The 14,858-nt window shown below is 42.1% G+C and overlaps 1 protein-coding gene across 1 annotated transcript in view; it reads left to right on the top strand.

The window, feature by feature from the left end:
- SYN2 (synapsin II) overlaps positions 1-14,858 on the top strand; it is a 153,712-nt gene that overhangs the window by 45,750 nt on the left and 93,104 nt on the right. Inside the window, exons 2-3 of the mRNA XM_048316162.1 lie at positions 9,836-9,893; positions 12,440-12,531. Coding sequence (XP_048172119.1) covers positions 9,836-9,893; positions 12,440-12,531 — 150 coding nt within the window. The remainder of the gene's footprint in view (positions 1-9,835; positions 9,894-12,439; positions 12,532-14,858) is intronic.

Consider the following 14,858-nt stretch of genomic DNA (forward strand, 5'->3'; position numbering starts at 1 on the left):
GCTTTTAAAAATTTAATGGAATGGCCACGCCTGCGAATCCTGGTGAATTTTCTCTTGGTTGTGCTGTTAGGGTCTTAGGGATTACTTGCTCATTTTGGGTGCTCTAGTTTCTTCCCTGCTCACAAATGAAAAAGAGAAGGATTTGAGGAGACACTGGCAGAGTGCCATTCTGTGGGATTTCGATAGGAGAGCTGCCTCGAAGCGATCCCTGACAGAACTACAGACTAATTTGTGTGGATGCAGTAGCAAACCACACTGAGGGGAGCAGCAGTTTTTTCTGAAGAGAATTAAACTTGCAGGATGGACACCCTGGGTCTCCAGCTCCAAGAGGTTTTCAGCACATCCTGAATTTGTGTCCCAATAGGCCTTATTTTGGAATAATCACGAACACATTCTCCCTCTGAGCGCTGTTATTTGTTCGTGTTTTGTTTACTCGCCAGGAGGATCGTCCTTGCCCGGAGCCATAAATTCACAAGTGAAAATATTTACCAGTAACCAACTGCAGATTTGGCTCCTACGTAACCAGGGCTGCTGTGGGGGGCTCTGCCAAGTGGCAGCTCCTCCATGGGAAAAGCATTCCCATTCCCTTCTCCAGATGAACCAGTGCCATGGGCTGCAGGCTTGCCCAAGGATCCATCAGCAGGGAGATGACCAACAGCCTCGTGCAGCCTCATGCACCCTGGAGACCACGGGGGAATCCCACAGGAGGAGGTGGGACTGGGTCCAGCTCATCCCCTGGGCACCCTGGGCTCAGGGCTGGGTTTCACCCAGGGAGTGGGAAGGCAGAGATCAGCCCTGCTCAAACCTCTGGGATTTTGGACCAGGCTTTGCTATGGTGTACAGAAGAGAACACAGAGAGCTCCTGTTCTCAGCCCTATAGGCACAGGGGGAATTAATCTTATGGATCTGGAGCCTACAATTGTGTAATGATTGCAAATACTGCTACGTGTGGCTGTCAGTCAAAAGAGAATGTTTGTTTGTGTCTTAGTTGCCTCATGCCTGTTGCACTTCCATGTTTTAGCAGTAAATCTCAGATCTGACACCACTTAGTTGTGCAAAAAAAGAAAAAAAACAGGGAAGGGAAGATTTGTTGGAATCTCACCCTGTGTCCAGCACAGCCTCTGCTCCTCACAGCTGGGAGGGCTTGGGGTGCTGGGGTTTGCAACAACCTCTGGGGACACTGCTGCTCAGTTCCCTGGCACACTGCTGGATTCCCAAATCCCAAACCTGTGGTGCTCCATATTGCTCCACTGCAGAGCTGGACGGGAGCTGAGTGATGCAGACCTTGGCTGGAGTAGTTCTGCACCAAACACTTGGGAGAGTGTGGAGCTTGTCTGATTCCAGTGGTCATCAAGCACTAAAAACTTGGCTCTCTCCTGCTTTACAAGTGATGAGAAGGGTGTGAGCCATGGTGGGATTTTGTGTTATTGCATAGTTACACCAAAAAGAGTGGGCCTCTCTCTCTGACAGAGATTTTTTTGGTTTTAATTCAGCTCCTAATTAGATGCACCACGAGCAAATTAAGTTTGCACAGCTGCCTGTCAGACACCGCTGTCAGGAAAGTGCTCTCTCATCTCTGCTGCCTTCCCCTTTGTCTCAGCATCCTCATCTTGGGCTCTGTCTTGTGTCACAGATCCCAATAGATTGACCTGGCTTTGAGCTTTGTGGGCCGTTTTTGTGTAGGAATTTTTGAAGTCTGTATTCCCAAGGTCAGGCTCACCTGGAGAAGGGAAGGAATGTCCATGTGTGGAGTATTACTTGTGGTGCCAGTTCATTGTAGTGAAAAACACAGTTCACTCACCAGCAGTACTGGAAGATTCTGTTCTTCCCTAATCCATAGTGAGAAGCTGAAAACCCTCAGAACACAGGCTCTCAGTTATTTGGCTTTCTAGAGAATATTGAAATCAATAAACCAAACATGGGTATTTGAAGTACAGACAAAATGATGTGATTGTATTTCAAAGTGTAATATTAAACTACAAAGTGGTTGGTTTCATTTTCTAACACACTTGGGGAGCTTAAAAACAGTGAAGAGGTGCTACTGGCAAAAGCATTTTCTATTTTCTTGGTATCCATTTGCACAGAGAATTACCTGTACAGTGTAATTCCCATGGATGTTGGAACTTGAGTTTTTGTGGCAGCATTCTGGACCTTCCCCAAAAGCCAGCAGCTAGGTAAAATGTGCATTTCTGAGGCTCATTCTTCCATAATAACTGAGAAATTATTTTGCTTTTCTGCTGAGCACAGTGCATGAAATTCTCCTTCCCTCGAGGTGGGGAAATTGCACTGGAAGTACCACCCAGTGTCTGATCCACATTTAGAGTCAGAGGAGACTCTCATGAAGCCAGTGGAAACTGTGTCTATGTGGGAGAAAAAAGCCCACCTTGAAAATATTCATTAATTCACCTACAAATAGCAGAGGGTCCTAGAAAGCATCAGCAATTGGTGGTGATTTAACCCATCAGATGTGAGTGATTAATTTCCTCGTGAGTTGTTGCTAATGCTGTGGGAAACACATCGAGAGTGGTGTGGCTGTTGCTGTTAATGTGCTGCTTCTGGTAGATTTAAGCTGCTCACAAGCTGGGTTCATGGCACATGCGGTGCCTGTGGCCCATCCCTGAGCACAGCAGGCACTGGAATATTCCCGCTATTTCCAGCCACCTCGTGGGTGACTCCTGCCTGCCCTGCTGTCCCTTAGAGCCAGGAAATCCGGGGTTTGACCATGGATCTGCTTATCTGGGATTGGAAACCAGTCTTTAGCCGATCTCCTCTGCATTTCTTCCTGCAGAAGAGGGCAGCAAAAGCCACCGACTCCTTCCCTTCCTGCCTCTCTGCAGATGCTAAACCAAGATGAGGTTTTCTGCTTGATACACTCAAAAAAAAAAAAAAAACCAAAAAACAGGGCAGCACATGACTGTCTTGAGTATAAGCATAAAAGCGTACATTTCAGTTGCATGAAAAAAAAATAAACTGAAACATCAACTGCTGGTTTACACCGATTATTTGGGCTTTTTTGTTCAAATGGGGCCTCAAGTATTGCTGTAATGTGATGTTAGTGGGAGTGCATGACTTGCATCTTCCCCGTCTTTCTTTCCTCCTTCCTGGACTGGCTCGTCCAGAACCTCAGAGGGGTTTTTAAGATACATTTTTTGTATTAAATTCAGGATCCTCAAAGGTGAAAATTCAACCAATGTCACAGCCCAACAGGTTATATGTGAAGTAACATTCTGTAGTGTCTCCAGGCATAAGTGATTCAGATTTACCTCACAGAGCCACACATCGTCCTTAAAGACATCTGAAACACCTCAGAGAACTCGGCATAAATAGGAAAATTAAAAGGCAGATGCATTTCTGATGAAAAATGGATTGGATTCAGTCTCAGAGGCTCTTTCACTCCATGCTGCTTTATATGGCTTTTCAGGTGTTGCCAGAAATGACCTCCTGGCAGTGTAAAGTCTTTAGGTTCACTTTATTTTCTTTACCTCAATAAGAAAAAATAAATTTACATATCTCAAGATTATATCTCTAGCTGGTTTGGGTGTTTTCTGTCACAAACTATTCACCAGGGGCTGCACTGTGGGACATTTTAGCCGCTTATTCAAGATGATGTGCCTTCCTTTCTGAACAGGATTGCTCAGTAGCAGTTTGAACTCCTTTATCTTGGTTATCAGCAGATGAAATGGAAAGAAGGGACCGCTTAGTTGGTAGGGAAATGCCAAATTTGTTACTTTATCCTGCAGTATTGTTTACTGGCTGTAGGAGATAAGGAACTTAGGGCAGCTGGTGCAGAAGATGCAGCTTGAGGCTTGAGCACCAAGCACCAATAAAAGCTGGATTCAGCACTGTAATATTTCGTAATTTGGCTGATATGTTTTCCTGCATAAAAGTTGGAACTTTCTGTTCATCTCATGAGTACAAAATATTTTTATGACCCCAACCCTGGGGAAGTGTAGTAGTCGTCCTAATGAGTCTAACAGATTCGGGAAAGGTTAGGGTGTGTTGCATCACGTATTAGGTCTTCTGCTGATGAGGGAATGAACATTTAAAAATACCCTCATTTGTCATCCAATTTGCAGCAAAGGAGCTCACAGAAGTTACATCGTGACTGCAAATCCTGCAGAGAAGTAATGGGCTAATGGTAAATATTACATAATGGGAGGTGTGGGATTCAGAGACATTACCAGAAAGGCAGACTGGTGTTTGGGCATGAAAGAGGACTTGTTTCACCTCGAGTGGGCAGAAAATGAGGCATTTTCAGTTGAGCAGGCTGCTTAAAAGACCCATAAAATTTCAGTTCAACTGAGAGATTCAGGAGTAGGAGGCACTTGCTTCTGCATCACATCTCTAGTGAAAACACTGTTCAGGCACAGAGCAGAGGGACAAACCCTCCAGAATAAAGCAACAGAGGTGCTTCTTGGGCTGGAAAGAATAAAATGGCTCTGCTTTGTTTAAATGATCAGAGTAGAGGGGATCTGATACATGCCAAGGGATGGGAGAACTTGTTAAAAAAGAAAGGGCTGGTAATAAATTAAATAAATTAGGAGAATAAAAGAAGGGATTGAGTTGGAGGTTATGGAAGCCTCTGAAGGTGCCACACATAAAGCTGTTGTGAAAAAACCAAAACCACCTTTCTAGCAAGGAGGTGTGCAGCCCAGGCAGGGAAATGGAATAATTGCTGCTTAATAAAACTGTGTTCTTCATTTCTAGAGAGGCCATGGGTTATTTTAAAATAAGGTTTTAGAGCGGAATCTCTTTGGGCAGCTCCTCCACGGCCTGGGTAGGGAAATCCTTCACTGAAAAGTGTTTACTCTGGTTTTTCAGGAGTTTGGCCATCCCTGGTGAAGGGAGTGGGGCAAGGTATGAGGGTGCATGTAGGAGGTTTGGGTTTTAAGCAGGTGTTTAGCAAAGTTCTTTGCTCCAGGCTGAAGAAGGGAGGGCAGATAAGGCTTGCAGCAGAGGAGCAGGGATTGCCCCAGAGGTGTTCTCCTGCCCTGCTCAGTCTGAGCTCTGGGGTGGCTGTGCCCTTGTGGTCCTCAGTAAAAGTGGGCAGCTCAGTGATAAAGAAATCCTGCAGGCTGACAGAATTAACTGTGTCAGTGCCAGGCTCAGGGCAGCTGGGAGGTCTGTGCTGAGATGCACCAGGACAGGAAGTGCTTGCCTTTGTTCCCACTAATGCTCTTTCTGTCTCTTACGATTGACACCTCTGGTGTGGAAATATTTGATGCAGTGATTTCAGGTGCACAGACAGCACAGACAGAAGCCTGAGATGTACTGGCAAAAGGACCTTTTTTTAGGAGCAGTTTATTTTCCCCTTCAAAAGGCTGGACTGAGAGTGAAGAGCTGCATCAGTCGGGTCCTACCTGGCGTGCTGGGGAAAAAATATTTGTATGAAATAAATCAAACTTCAGTTGGGGTTTCTGTGAATTGTCACCTCCCAGGGTGAATGGCTTTGAAGGGCAATCCCTGTGTCCTTGCCATGGCAGTGCCTCTGCTGGGGAGGGCATTCTGTCCAGCTGAGTGATTAACAGCAGAGCAGAACTGCTGGAAGTGTGAGCCATGGAACCTGTTGGAGGAACCTGTGCTGTCCCAGAGCCAGGGAAATGTGCTGCTGCTGTGCACACTTACAGCTCCTGCTAGTGGAGATTATCATTAATCTAATGAAAGCCAGCTCAGCAGGGAGCACTTCTGCAGCTAAAAGTCACTCAAAGTCACAGGTCTGATGTGTTCTGTCATTTGTTTTGTGGTGATGGCCTGCTTCTTCTGGGGCAATTTCTGTGTGAAGTAATAGCTTGAGCAAACATCACTGTTTCATGTGAGAGTGAAATACTGGCTGGGGCAGGTGCCAAGGGTGGAACTCCACCGTGCAGAAACAAAAAGGACCTGTTCTAAATCCAGACAGGTCTTTGCAGAATCTGAGTAACACATTTAAGAGCATCAAGGTCTTTCAGAGTCAGGTTTTAAATAGGATATTTTTTTGTTTCATATCAGTCTCTTTTTGCAGAAATGTGGAACAAGTGAAAAAAAGAAAGTCTGTAAATCACTGTGTTTACAGTGGTCTGGATAGTTTCTATTTAAGCATGATAACCTCAGCATAGGTGAGTTATCCAGATGATGATTTTCCTTAGCTTGGCTGATTGGGAAGGCGGCACAGCAAATGTTGGCCTTGTCAGTTGTAGAGCACATGGAAATTGATAGAGAAATCCCCCTGGTCTCAGCAGGTTGTGGTTTAACTCCCAGAAAATGGAAATGTTGTGCAGATCTTAGCATACACTTGCTTTTGTTGACAGTATCTTATGGTCTTCCTGTATTTACAAAAGTCTTTTTTAATTGAACTAAAGAATCAATTATTTCTAATCAGATTTGCCCTTGAAGACTGGGCTCAACTTGAAGTCTCAGCCACAAGACCAGGCTTGGTTTTTCTCCAACGTGTTTTAGTTTGAGATTATTGTAACAAGGCTTTTTAAGTCCATGGAATTACACACTGTGGAACTGTGGGTAGGTGAAGAGGGAAATACATCAGATTTTTTAATATATTTGAAACACCTTTAATGACTCTGCTTCATTCCTTGTCCTTGCCAAAGTTCAGTGAGCAGAGTGAGTTCGTGTCAGGCTGCCTCTATGGCAACTGCATATTCTCTGCTTGTTTAATTTTAAATATGGGTTGTGAAGCAAGGAATGCATCAATATTTCAGGTATTTTGAACAGACTCTGACTATCAGAGGCCCTGCCAGTGACTGCAATGGGCAGCATCCCTTCCACAGCTCTCTGCTCTCTCTGTTGGCTTTGGAAAGCAGTGTTTGAGTTTCAGGGGGAGGATGGTGCCCCTTTCTTTCCTCCTCTTCCTTACCTACAATGCAAAAAATCATCAACAGCAGGCAGCCAAATGTTACCTGGTGTGGGGCAAGTTTGTTTTTTAATTTCACTCATGCTGGCAGCTCACCTCACACTCCTCAGAGACCCTGTCCTGGGAAGCTCTGAGAGCTGGTTACAGCCATTCCATGCTCCATGCCAAGAGCAATAAGGCTTAACAGGAATTTTAAACTACAATTGAATGGAATCCTGTAAATCAATAACACCAAACGATTTCGTTCCTCAGCTCCCCTCTCTAAAAAAAAAAAAAAATTACCATAAGTATGTGATGACTGCCTTTATGAAAGGATTGCCTCTTTCTTTTATTGAAAATGGGAAATAATTCAAGCAGGGCATGGCTGAATTTCATAGGTAGAGTAAATAGAACAAAAACCAGGTTCTATTTCACAGCAAACACATGCTAAGAAACTCTTGGACTTTTTTCTGAAATTCTGGAGCTATGAGTCTTTAAGTTATTTTTTAGAGATACCAAGATAAATTCTTGCAGTTTGTGGCTCAACATTTGGAGAATACTGTGGAATATTATACATTTTTATAAAAGCTGTTGGCTAAAGCTGCTGTGAAATTAAGTCTCTTTAAATGACTGAATGTCAGATTTGTTTTCCAGCCTCAGATTGCTTAACTTCAGTCCTCACTATTCCTGTTTATTTTCAAAGCTGAAGTCATTTATTGAAATGTGAATCATGCCAGGGTTTAGCTGTTTGGAGGTTGCCTCATGTTTAAGTAGAAAGACCGAATTTAGAGGAATAGCATCTCACTAATTAACAGTTAATGAGTATTTCGGTTATCGCACTAACACATACGTGCAGTGGACTTGGAGTAAAGAGTAGGAGGGTCTGCCTTGGGCTCTCTGTGGTTTCCCAGTTCCATTTGCTCTCTCAAGGAAGTACCAGTTGCTGATATTTGTTAGGGCAGGCCTTAGGGGGAAGTTTAATCTCTGTGGATGGCCAGGTTTCGTTCAGATTTGAAGAAACTTGAGTATTATTCTAAACTTATTTTCCAGTGCCCAAGAGGCAGCTTCACTATAATGTGGCCAAGATAATTCTATTTAAATTAAATGTGTTGTGTGATGCCCTATAATGCATTTACCTCACCTGTTACAGCATCAGAGAGAAATCCAGGAGCTTGTCCTGCTCCCAATTGAATTCAACCAGAACAATGATGTTAAATTTATGGGGACCAGAAATTGGGCTTTAAGTATTTTCTTCAGGGGTAAATCTTTAGTTTTTCAGAGAGGCATTAAAGCTGTCTGTTGAGGTGAGCTGGATGCTTTCCTCCTGAGGCAGATGTGGTGTTAGCCCTGGTTGTGAGACCTTCCTCCCTGCTCTGGCACAAATGCCCTGGGTTTTCCCATAAAACATGCCCAGAACCTTCAAAGCTTTCAAGAGGGGATGCTCACATTCCTCTTATGGGATTCCTAAACAAATTTGGAAAGAGAAACAAGTGATCAATGGCATTGCTGTAAATTAGGTTTAACTTCCACTTTTAGTATTGGCAAAAATATTTGGTGACACTAAGCTGAGCGTGCACCTCCTATAACAAAACAAGGATTTCAAACTTCATCCTTCCTGTGTATTTATTGCAGGAATACAGTATAAATAATAACAATAATAATAATAATAATAATAATAATAATGATTTCTTCCTTGTTTTCTTCTTACCAATTGCATGTTTATACAGAATTAATGGTTGGGCAATATTTTAGTGTGTGGTTTCAGTATAAACACTTTTTTTTGCTTTCTGACATCCATTATTCATAGGCTAAAGCTATCCTTAAGAAATATCCTTATTCCTGATGAAATGCTGCCCAAGGCAGTGCTTTCATTTGATTTTTATGAAGTTTGCTTCTTCCACTATTGAAACCAGTGGTGAAACTCTTCTGGACCCCAGTGGCAATAAGCAAGGATAAATTGTTAATATTTGTATTAATATTGCTTTCATTGGTGAGGTAGGTTTCATGTAATACAATAGCATTTTGTTAGACGTTGAAAATGGACAAAGTCACTCTTCTTTAATGCTTGAGGTGACGTTCTGTGGTGTTGTGGTTTGGAATTGTGCAACAAATTTTTCCTTGTAAAAGAAAAAAGCAGGGCACATCCCCTAAGCTTTGGCTTGAGCAAGGAAAATGCAGAGAGACTGATCCCATATTCCTTTAACAACTTCAGAGTGTTAGAATAATTCCCTTTTATCAAATTGTATCAAACCTTTAAAAGATTTCTCTTTTTTGTTTAAATTCTCTTTTAGTCCAAAGCAGATACATGCTGCCTGAGGGATACAAGGGGTGAATTCCTAGAGGAATATCTGGTGGTAAGGCCTGGGAGGCTGGATCAGTGAATTCAGTTCTGTTTTATCACAGCAATCCTGGCATATAATAACTGCTCATAAGCTCTCCTTTGCATTAACTTCATCTTAAGTTAGTCTAGAGGAAGGAAAACTGATTAGGAAACCAAGCAGTGACTCAAAGATCTGCCAACAGCAGTCTCCAGTACTCTGCTACTTTAAAAACAATGTAAAGTTTCTAAGCATAGTGCTCCCAACAAACCAGTTTTTCTAAATAAACTTCACGGGTAAAGACGAACATGAGTGGTGGTTAGGCAGTTCTCCACATGGCAATGAATTTCCAGGGGCATTGTTGGCTTTGAGAGCATGGCTGTACCTGTTTAATAGGCCTCCTTTTATATGATTTAATAACTGTGAAACGTGGACTTCAGAATGGTTCATCATTCCAGTGTGCTTTCACTTCGGTGTTGGAAATCACATTGTGCTTTTTACTACAAAATGCTGTGGGATGGAAAGAAGAATACAAGGATGGCAAAGAAGGGGAATTGTGTATGTGCAGTGGGCAGTTTAATTAGCATATCTGTGTGTTTTCAAGACATTGAAGGCGATACAGGAAGTTTTCTACAGACACTGATTACAGATACAGATATCCTTGATTTTCTCTCCCTTTTTTTTTTTCCTGCAGGGCCAAGGCTTTTCGTGGAAAAAAGGTCCATGGAGAGTATGACATAAAGGTGGAACAGGTAAGTGACTTAACCTGCATGTTACTTTTATATGTGTGCATTTAAAGAAGCACACCTCTATTTAACACATATGTGACACCTCCCTGGAGGGATTTTAAACTCATGTGGGTGTGGCACTTGGGGACATGGTTTGGTGGTGGCCTTGCATTAATGGTTGGACCCCATGATCTGAGAGGGCTTCTCCACCCCAAGTGATTCCATGCTTCTCTGTGCATACATGCAAAGATAAATTCACAATCTTTGTACCCCAAACCCCTCACAGCTCAGGAGATGTGACAGTTTTGGCTGGGGCAGAGTTAATTTTCTCCCCTGGAGCTGCTGTGGGGTTTGGTTTGCTCTGCCTCCACTCACAGCTTTGGCTTTATCTCTTGTATTCTGTTTATCCCCACCCTGGAGCGTGCCCACTTTTATCCTTCTGGTCCCCTCCCCATCCCTCTGGGTGGGAATAATGAGTGTGGGGCTGAGCTGCCAGCTGGGGTTAAACCACAACAGCCCTTTTTTGGCACCCAACGTGGGCTCTTCTTAGAGGATTTTGACCATAATTTTCACAGCATGAAAAACATCTTGTATTCAGAAGTTGTTGCTTAGAGACTGTGAAGTTCCCAGACACTCCATGAATTACGTGTGGCAGTTCTGTATCACTAATTCCCCGCTCAGGAATATAAATGTGCTCTGGGTGCAGCGCTACCGTGTGGGGATGTCATGGTTTAGCAACCAAACCACTACAGGGGATTAAACAAAACCCATAATAAATAGGAATAAATATGGAGATATAATTTAGGGTGCACTGGAATTATGGCTATTTTATTTAAGCTCAAAGGAGGGATTTAAATAAGTCTTTTCACTGCTTTTGAATCTTGAACTCCTCAAATAGATGCTGCTGTAAGAAGCATCAGGCCTGGGGTTGTTTTGTCATTGGATTTTCAAGGAGTGAGGGAAAATGATCCCTTTGTGGATCCAGCTGATCTAAATTCACTGTAATGGTGCAGCATCCATTCTGTGCACTGCTGAATATCTGATGCCCTTGGCTTGGGAACATGGAAAGCTTTGCCAGGGGTCTTCAGGAGAATTGAGGGACAGGCAGGAAAACAAAGACAACTGATTTGTCCACTCACACCTAGAACAGAGCAGGCAGCGGGCAGCACACACCCCATCTCTTTAACAGGAGCAGAAACTCAGTGTAAACCTGGAAATTCCTTCCTGAGCTGTGTTGTGGGACCAGAACTTTAATCAGAGAGAGACTGGAAGTTTCTGAGCCACACAAATCCCTTTGTAACACGTCAGCACAGCAACAATCAAACACAAATAACAACTACTGCTAATACCATTTATTATAACACTAATTATTTCATTTGTACTCTGCCTTTCTTAACACACAACGTCTTCTATCACGTCCTAAGCTTTTAAAATGATTTATTAATTGCAGATATCCATTCTCAGTCTGGGAGCCAGCAGATTGCAAATGATTCTTTGCCATTTTCAGCACATACACAAATATTTCATTCTCTCCCCATTTGCACTGTTTTTGCAATAAACTTGGAAGTGTCCCCTGTGCTTGGAGCTGTATCCCAGTGATCCCAGGAGGTGTGAGGGTGTCTGGGTTTAGTGAGGAGAGCTCTGTGCTGGAAACCAAGCACACACTCCAGCGCCTGAGCTGGAGCAGTGGGAGGAAGAGTTCAGCACTCCCTTCACTGAGCACCAGAGTGTGAAAGCCTCCCAGATCTCACTGAGGAAGACTTGCAGTGATACCATTTTTCAAGAGGAGACTAATGAGAATTGTGACACTCTCTATTCTGTGCTGGCGTCCGGGGCAGCAAAGACACTTTTCTTTATCCACCAGAAGACAGTTGGCTGCATTTCAATTCTTCTGCTGGGCAATGTTATTGTAAAGTGCCTTGAGAGTCTAAGCTGGTGAAAGGCTGGGGATAAATGAAAAACATCCTGTCCTTTCCTTTCAAATAACTGGAGATTCAGAGTATGGGAGCGGTTCCTTTTAAATTCCACATTTCCAGTGTGAGAAGACTTTTGAAAAAGTGCTTTAATTGAGAATTTTGTGAGACAATTGTTCATTGGCACCAGATCTTTCAAAAAGAGCAGTAAATGCACATAAAGAAAATAGAACGGGGTAAGCACTATGAGGAGACACAAAATTCTACAAGAAAATGTTATTTTAATTCTGCTTTTGTACTCTTTTCTTCAAAACTTTATGTCAATGTTGAGCCTGTATTAACCTCTTTGATAACATTGTTAAAGCAAAAATATAATTCCTACATTTCTGTGCAGACATGGATGAGTAAATCCGCTTGCTACTGCCCCACAATCCATTTTCACAACATTTTTTTTTTTACCTTTTGCTCTCTTTGGATTAAAATCTTTTCAAATATGATGTGTCATGCTTGGCAGATACTGCTGGATCAATGTCCTCTTGGTGCTCATTTTATTTCAAATGTCGATTGCCAGCGCTTCAGGCCCTGGTGCTTGAAATAAGGGAGTTAGGAAAACAATAAAATAAACCAGACTGACTAACAGGAGTCTTCTTTTCATAGGCAGAATTTTCAGAAATCAACTTGATAGCCCATGCTGATGGCAATTATGCAGTTGATATCCAAGTAATTCGAAATGGCACCAAAGTCATCAGGTAAGGAAAACTAAACAAAATGACAGCAAAAAGCAGTAAATGGCATCATGTGTGCTGAGGGGTTTGGTTGTGTTTGTGGATTTTGCCTGGTGCCCGAGAGGGAAAGTAGAAAATAAAATATGTGATTTGTGACCCCCTTTTTGTGACAGCAAGGATGCATCTTGACATTTTAATCATGGGGAAAATGGATTTATTAAGGGAATGAAGTTCAGAATAAAGAATATGTGGTTGGGAGTTCAGGTGATTGATTTGGGTTTTATGTTTGTTACAGAAAGACACGGGTTTGGTGATTTTGTACCTGGCAGACTCTCCCAGATGAGCAGAATTTATTTCTAATGTGGAATATTTTCTATTGGAACAGACCAAGTCATAACTGCCCTCTCAGGGCAGCTCCTGGAATATTCCTGCCTGCTTGAAACACTTCACTTTGAACACCTCAGATTTCCCAACAGCTGTTCTGTCTAAAAAGGATGATGCCAATTGAAGGCAGGATGAATTTAAGTTGTTTTTTTCAGTGAGGACACCAACAGCCTTGTAAATGTGAGGGGAGAAAACAGGGCACAGTAAAAGCTTAAGGAAGCATTAGAAAATTTATATTAGCAAAATTATATTGGCAGAATTATTATATTGGCAAAATTATTATCAAAATTATATCCTATATTTTATTTAAATGGTGAGAATTGCTCCTATTTTGGCCGGTGCAGTTACGTGTGAGTGAAGTGTAGCAGTTGTTTGGCTGAACAATTGGAGCCACACAAGCATGTCCTGGATCTTCATGGTTTGCAGAACATCTCTCAAAATAAAAGATCTCAAAATGTCTACTCATTCATTTTAAAAAAACCCAAACAAAAAAAAAAAAACCCAAAACCAGGAAAAAATATTCAAAACAAGTTTATGCTTCAAAATTCCAACTCTTTAATCTCTGGCATGTTTTAAAAATATTGCAGTTTAATACAACAACAATGATCTCGAGCCAAATCCGCAAGATTATTTCCTCAGAAGCAATTTGATTTTTCTTAGGGTTGGTGGAATTTTTTACCCAATGATGGAAGTTTTGGAGCCAAGAAATCTTGATCGCTGCTCCCTGGTGGCTTTTCTGTAGTACTCCAAAAAGTATTCCAAAAAGTATCGAGGCCAAGTTACCATCAAAATATGTCAGGAGAAAATGAGGGCTGGGAACCTCCAGAAAACAACATCCACAAAGATTTGCAGTTCGTGAGAAGACTTGCTAAAAGTGCTGCTTGTGTTACAAAACAAAGGAGCCTTGTGCCATCAGATAACTCTGAGAACGAGATAAAAAGGGATTTTGTAATATTATAGTTTTGTGGGTAAATTATTTACCCAAATAGAAATATCTGAAGCTGATAATTTCCCCTCAAATCTGGTGTGAGATGCCTGGATGTGTGTGTGGTTTGTGGTGTGAGGTGCAGGCATGATGGGAGAGTGGCTCTCTGTTTCTGTGATAAGTGGAGATATTTGTTATCAATTTGAGGTCCAAAGGGACCTTGTATCATAGATTTATGAGCGAATTATTAGTTAACAAAATCATAGAGATTTTAATGATAAAATTTTGCTGTTTTAGTTTAGGAGGAAAAAAAAACAGCCACCAACTTCCTTGATTTTTGTGACTGAAAACCACACCACGAAAAATTGTATTTTGTGTAACATATGCTGAGATTTTGGATCTTGATGCTTGAGCCAGAATTAAACATTTTCTCCTGACCTTCTGCATGCAGTCACCCCATCCAGCATTAATTACAGAAATAGAACAATTACGTGAATGTATCAGAATCCTTTGAGGGGCTTTTGCAAAGCAAAAAGTATTTCTTTATTTTCAATTTTTAAAAAGCACATTCCCTTCGTCCTCCAACTATTTCATTAAATTGGTTTCTGAAAGGACACTTTCTAGTCTTTTCTTTGGAACCACAGTGCTGTCTGGGATGTGTTATCCCCCTTATTTTAAGTGATAAAAGCTGCCTCTCTTTCACTGAGGGATCTGCAATTTTGATTAAGGCATCATTAGTCCTCTAAGTATTATATTCCTGCTGGGGCAGTAAATTGGATTTCCATGTTCCAAACTCCTGGCACCCTCCATGAAATCCAGATCACAACATCTCCAAGCTGTGCTGGGGATATTTTTCAGGAATCCTGTTTCAAGGATCTCTTTACAGGTTTTGCTCACTGAGCTTCAGGGCCATTTCAATGACCCTTGACAGCAAATCTGTAAGGTTGCTTTTGCCAAATCATGCAGGTTTGGGTTTGTTTTTTTTTTTTAATTTTTACAGTGGCAGTGGTAGAACAGGGTGCCCAGAGAAGCTGTGGCAGTC

This window comes from Corvus hawaiiensis, chromosome 11, assembly GCF_020740725.1.
Source record: "Corvus hawaiiensis isolate bCorHaw1 chromosome 11, bCorHaw1.pri.cur, whole genome shotgun sequence".
NCBI classification, from domain to species: Eukaryota; Metazoa; Chordata; class Aves; order Passeriformes; family Corvidae; genus Corvus; species Corvus hawaiiensis.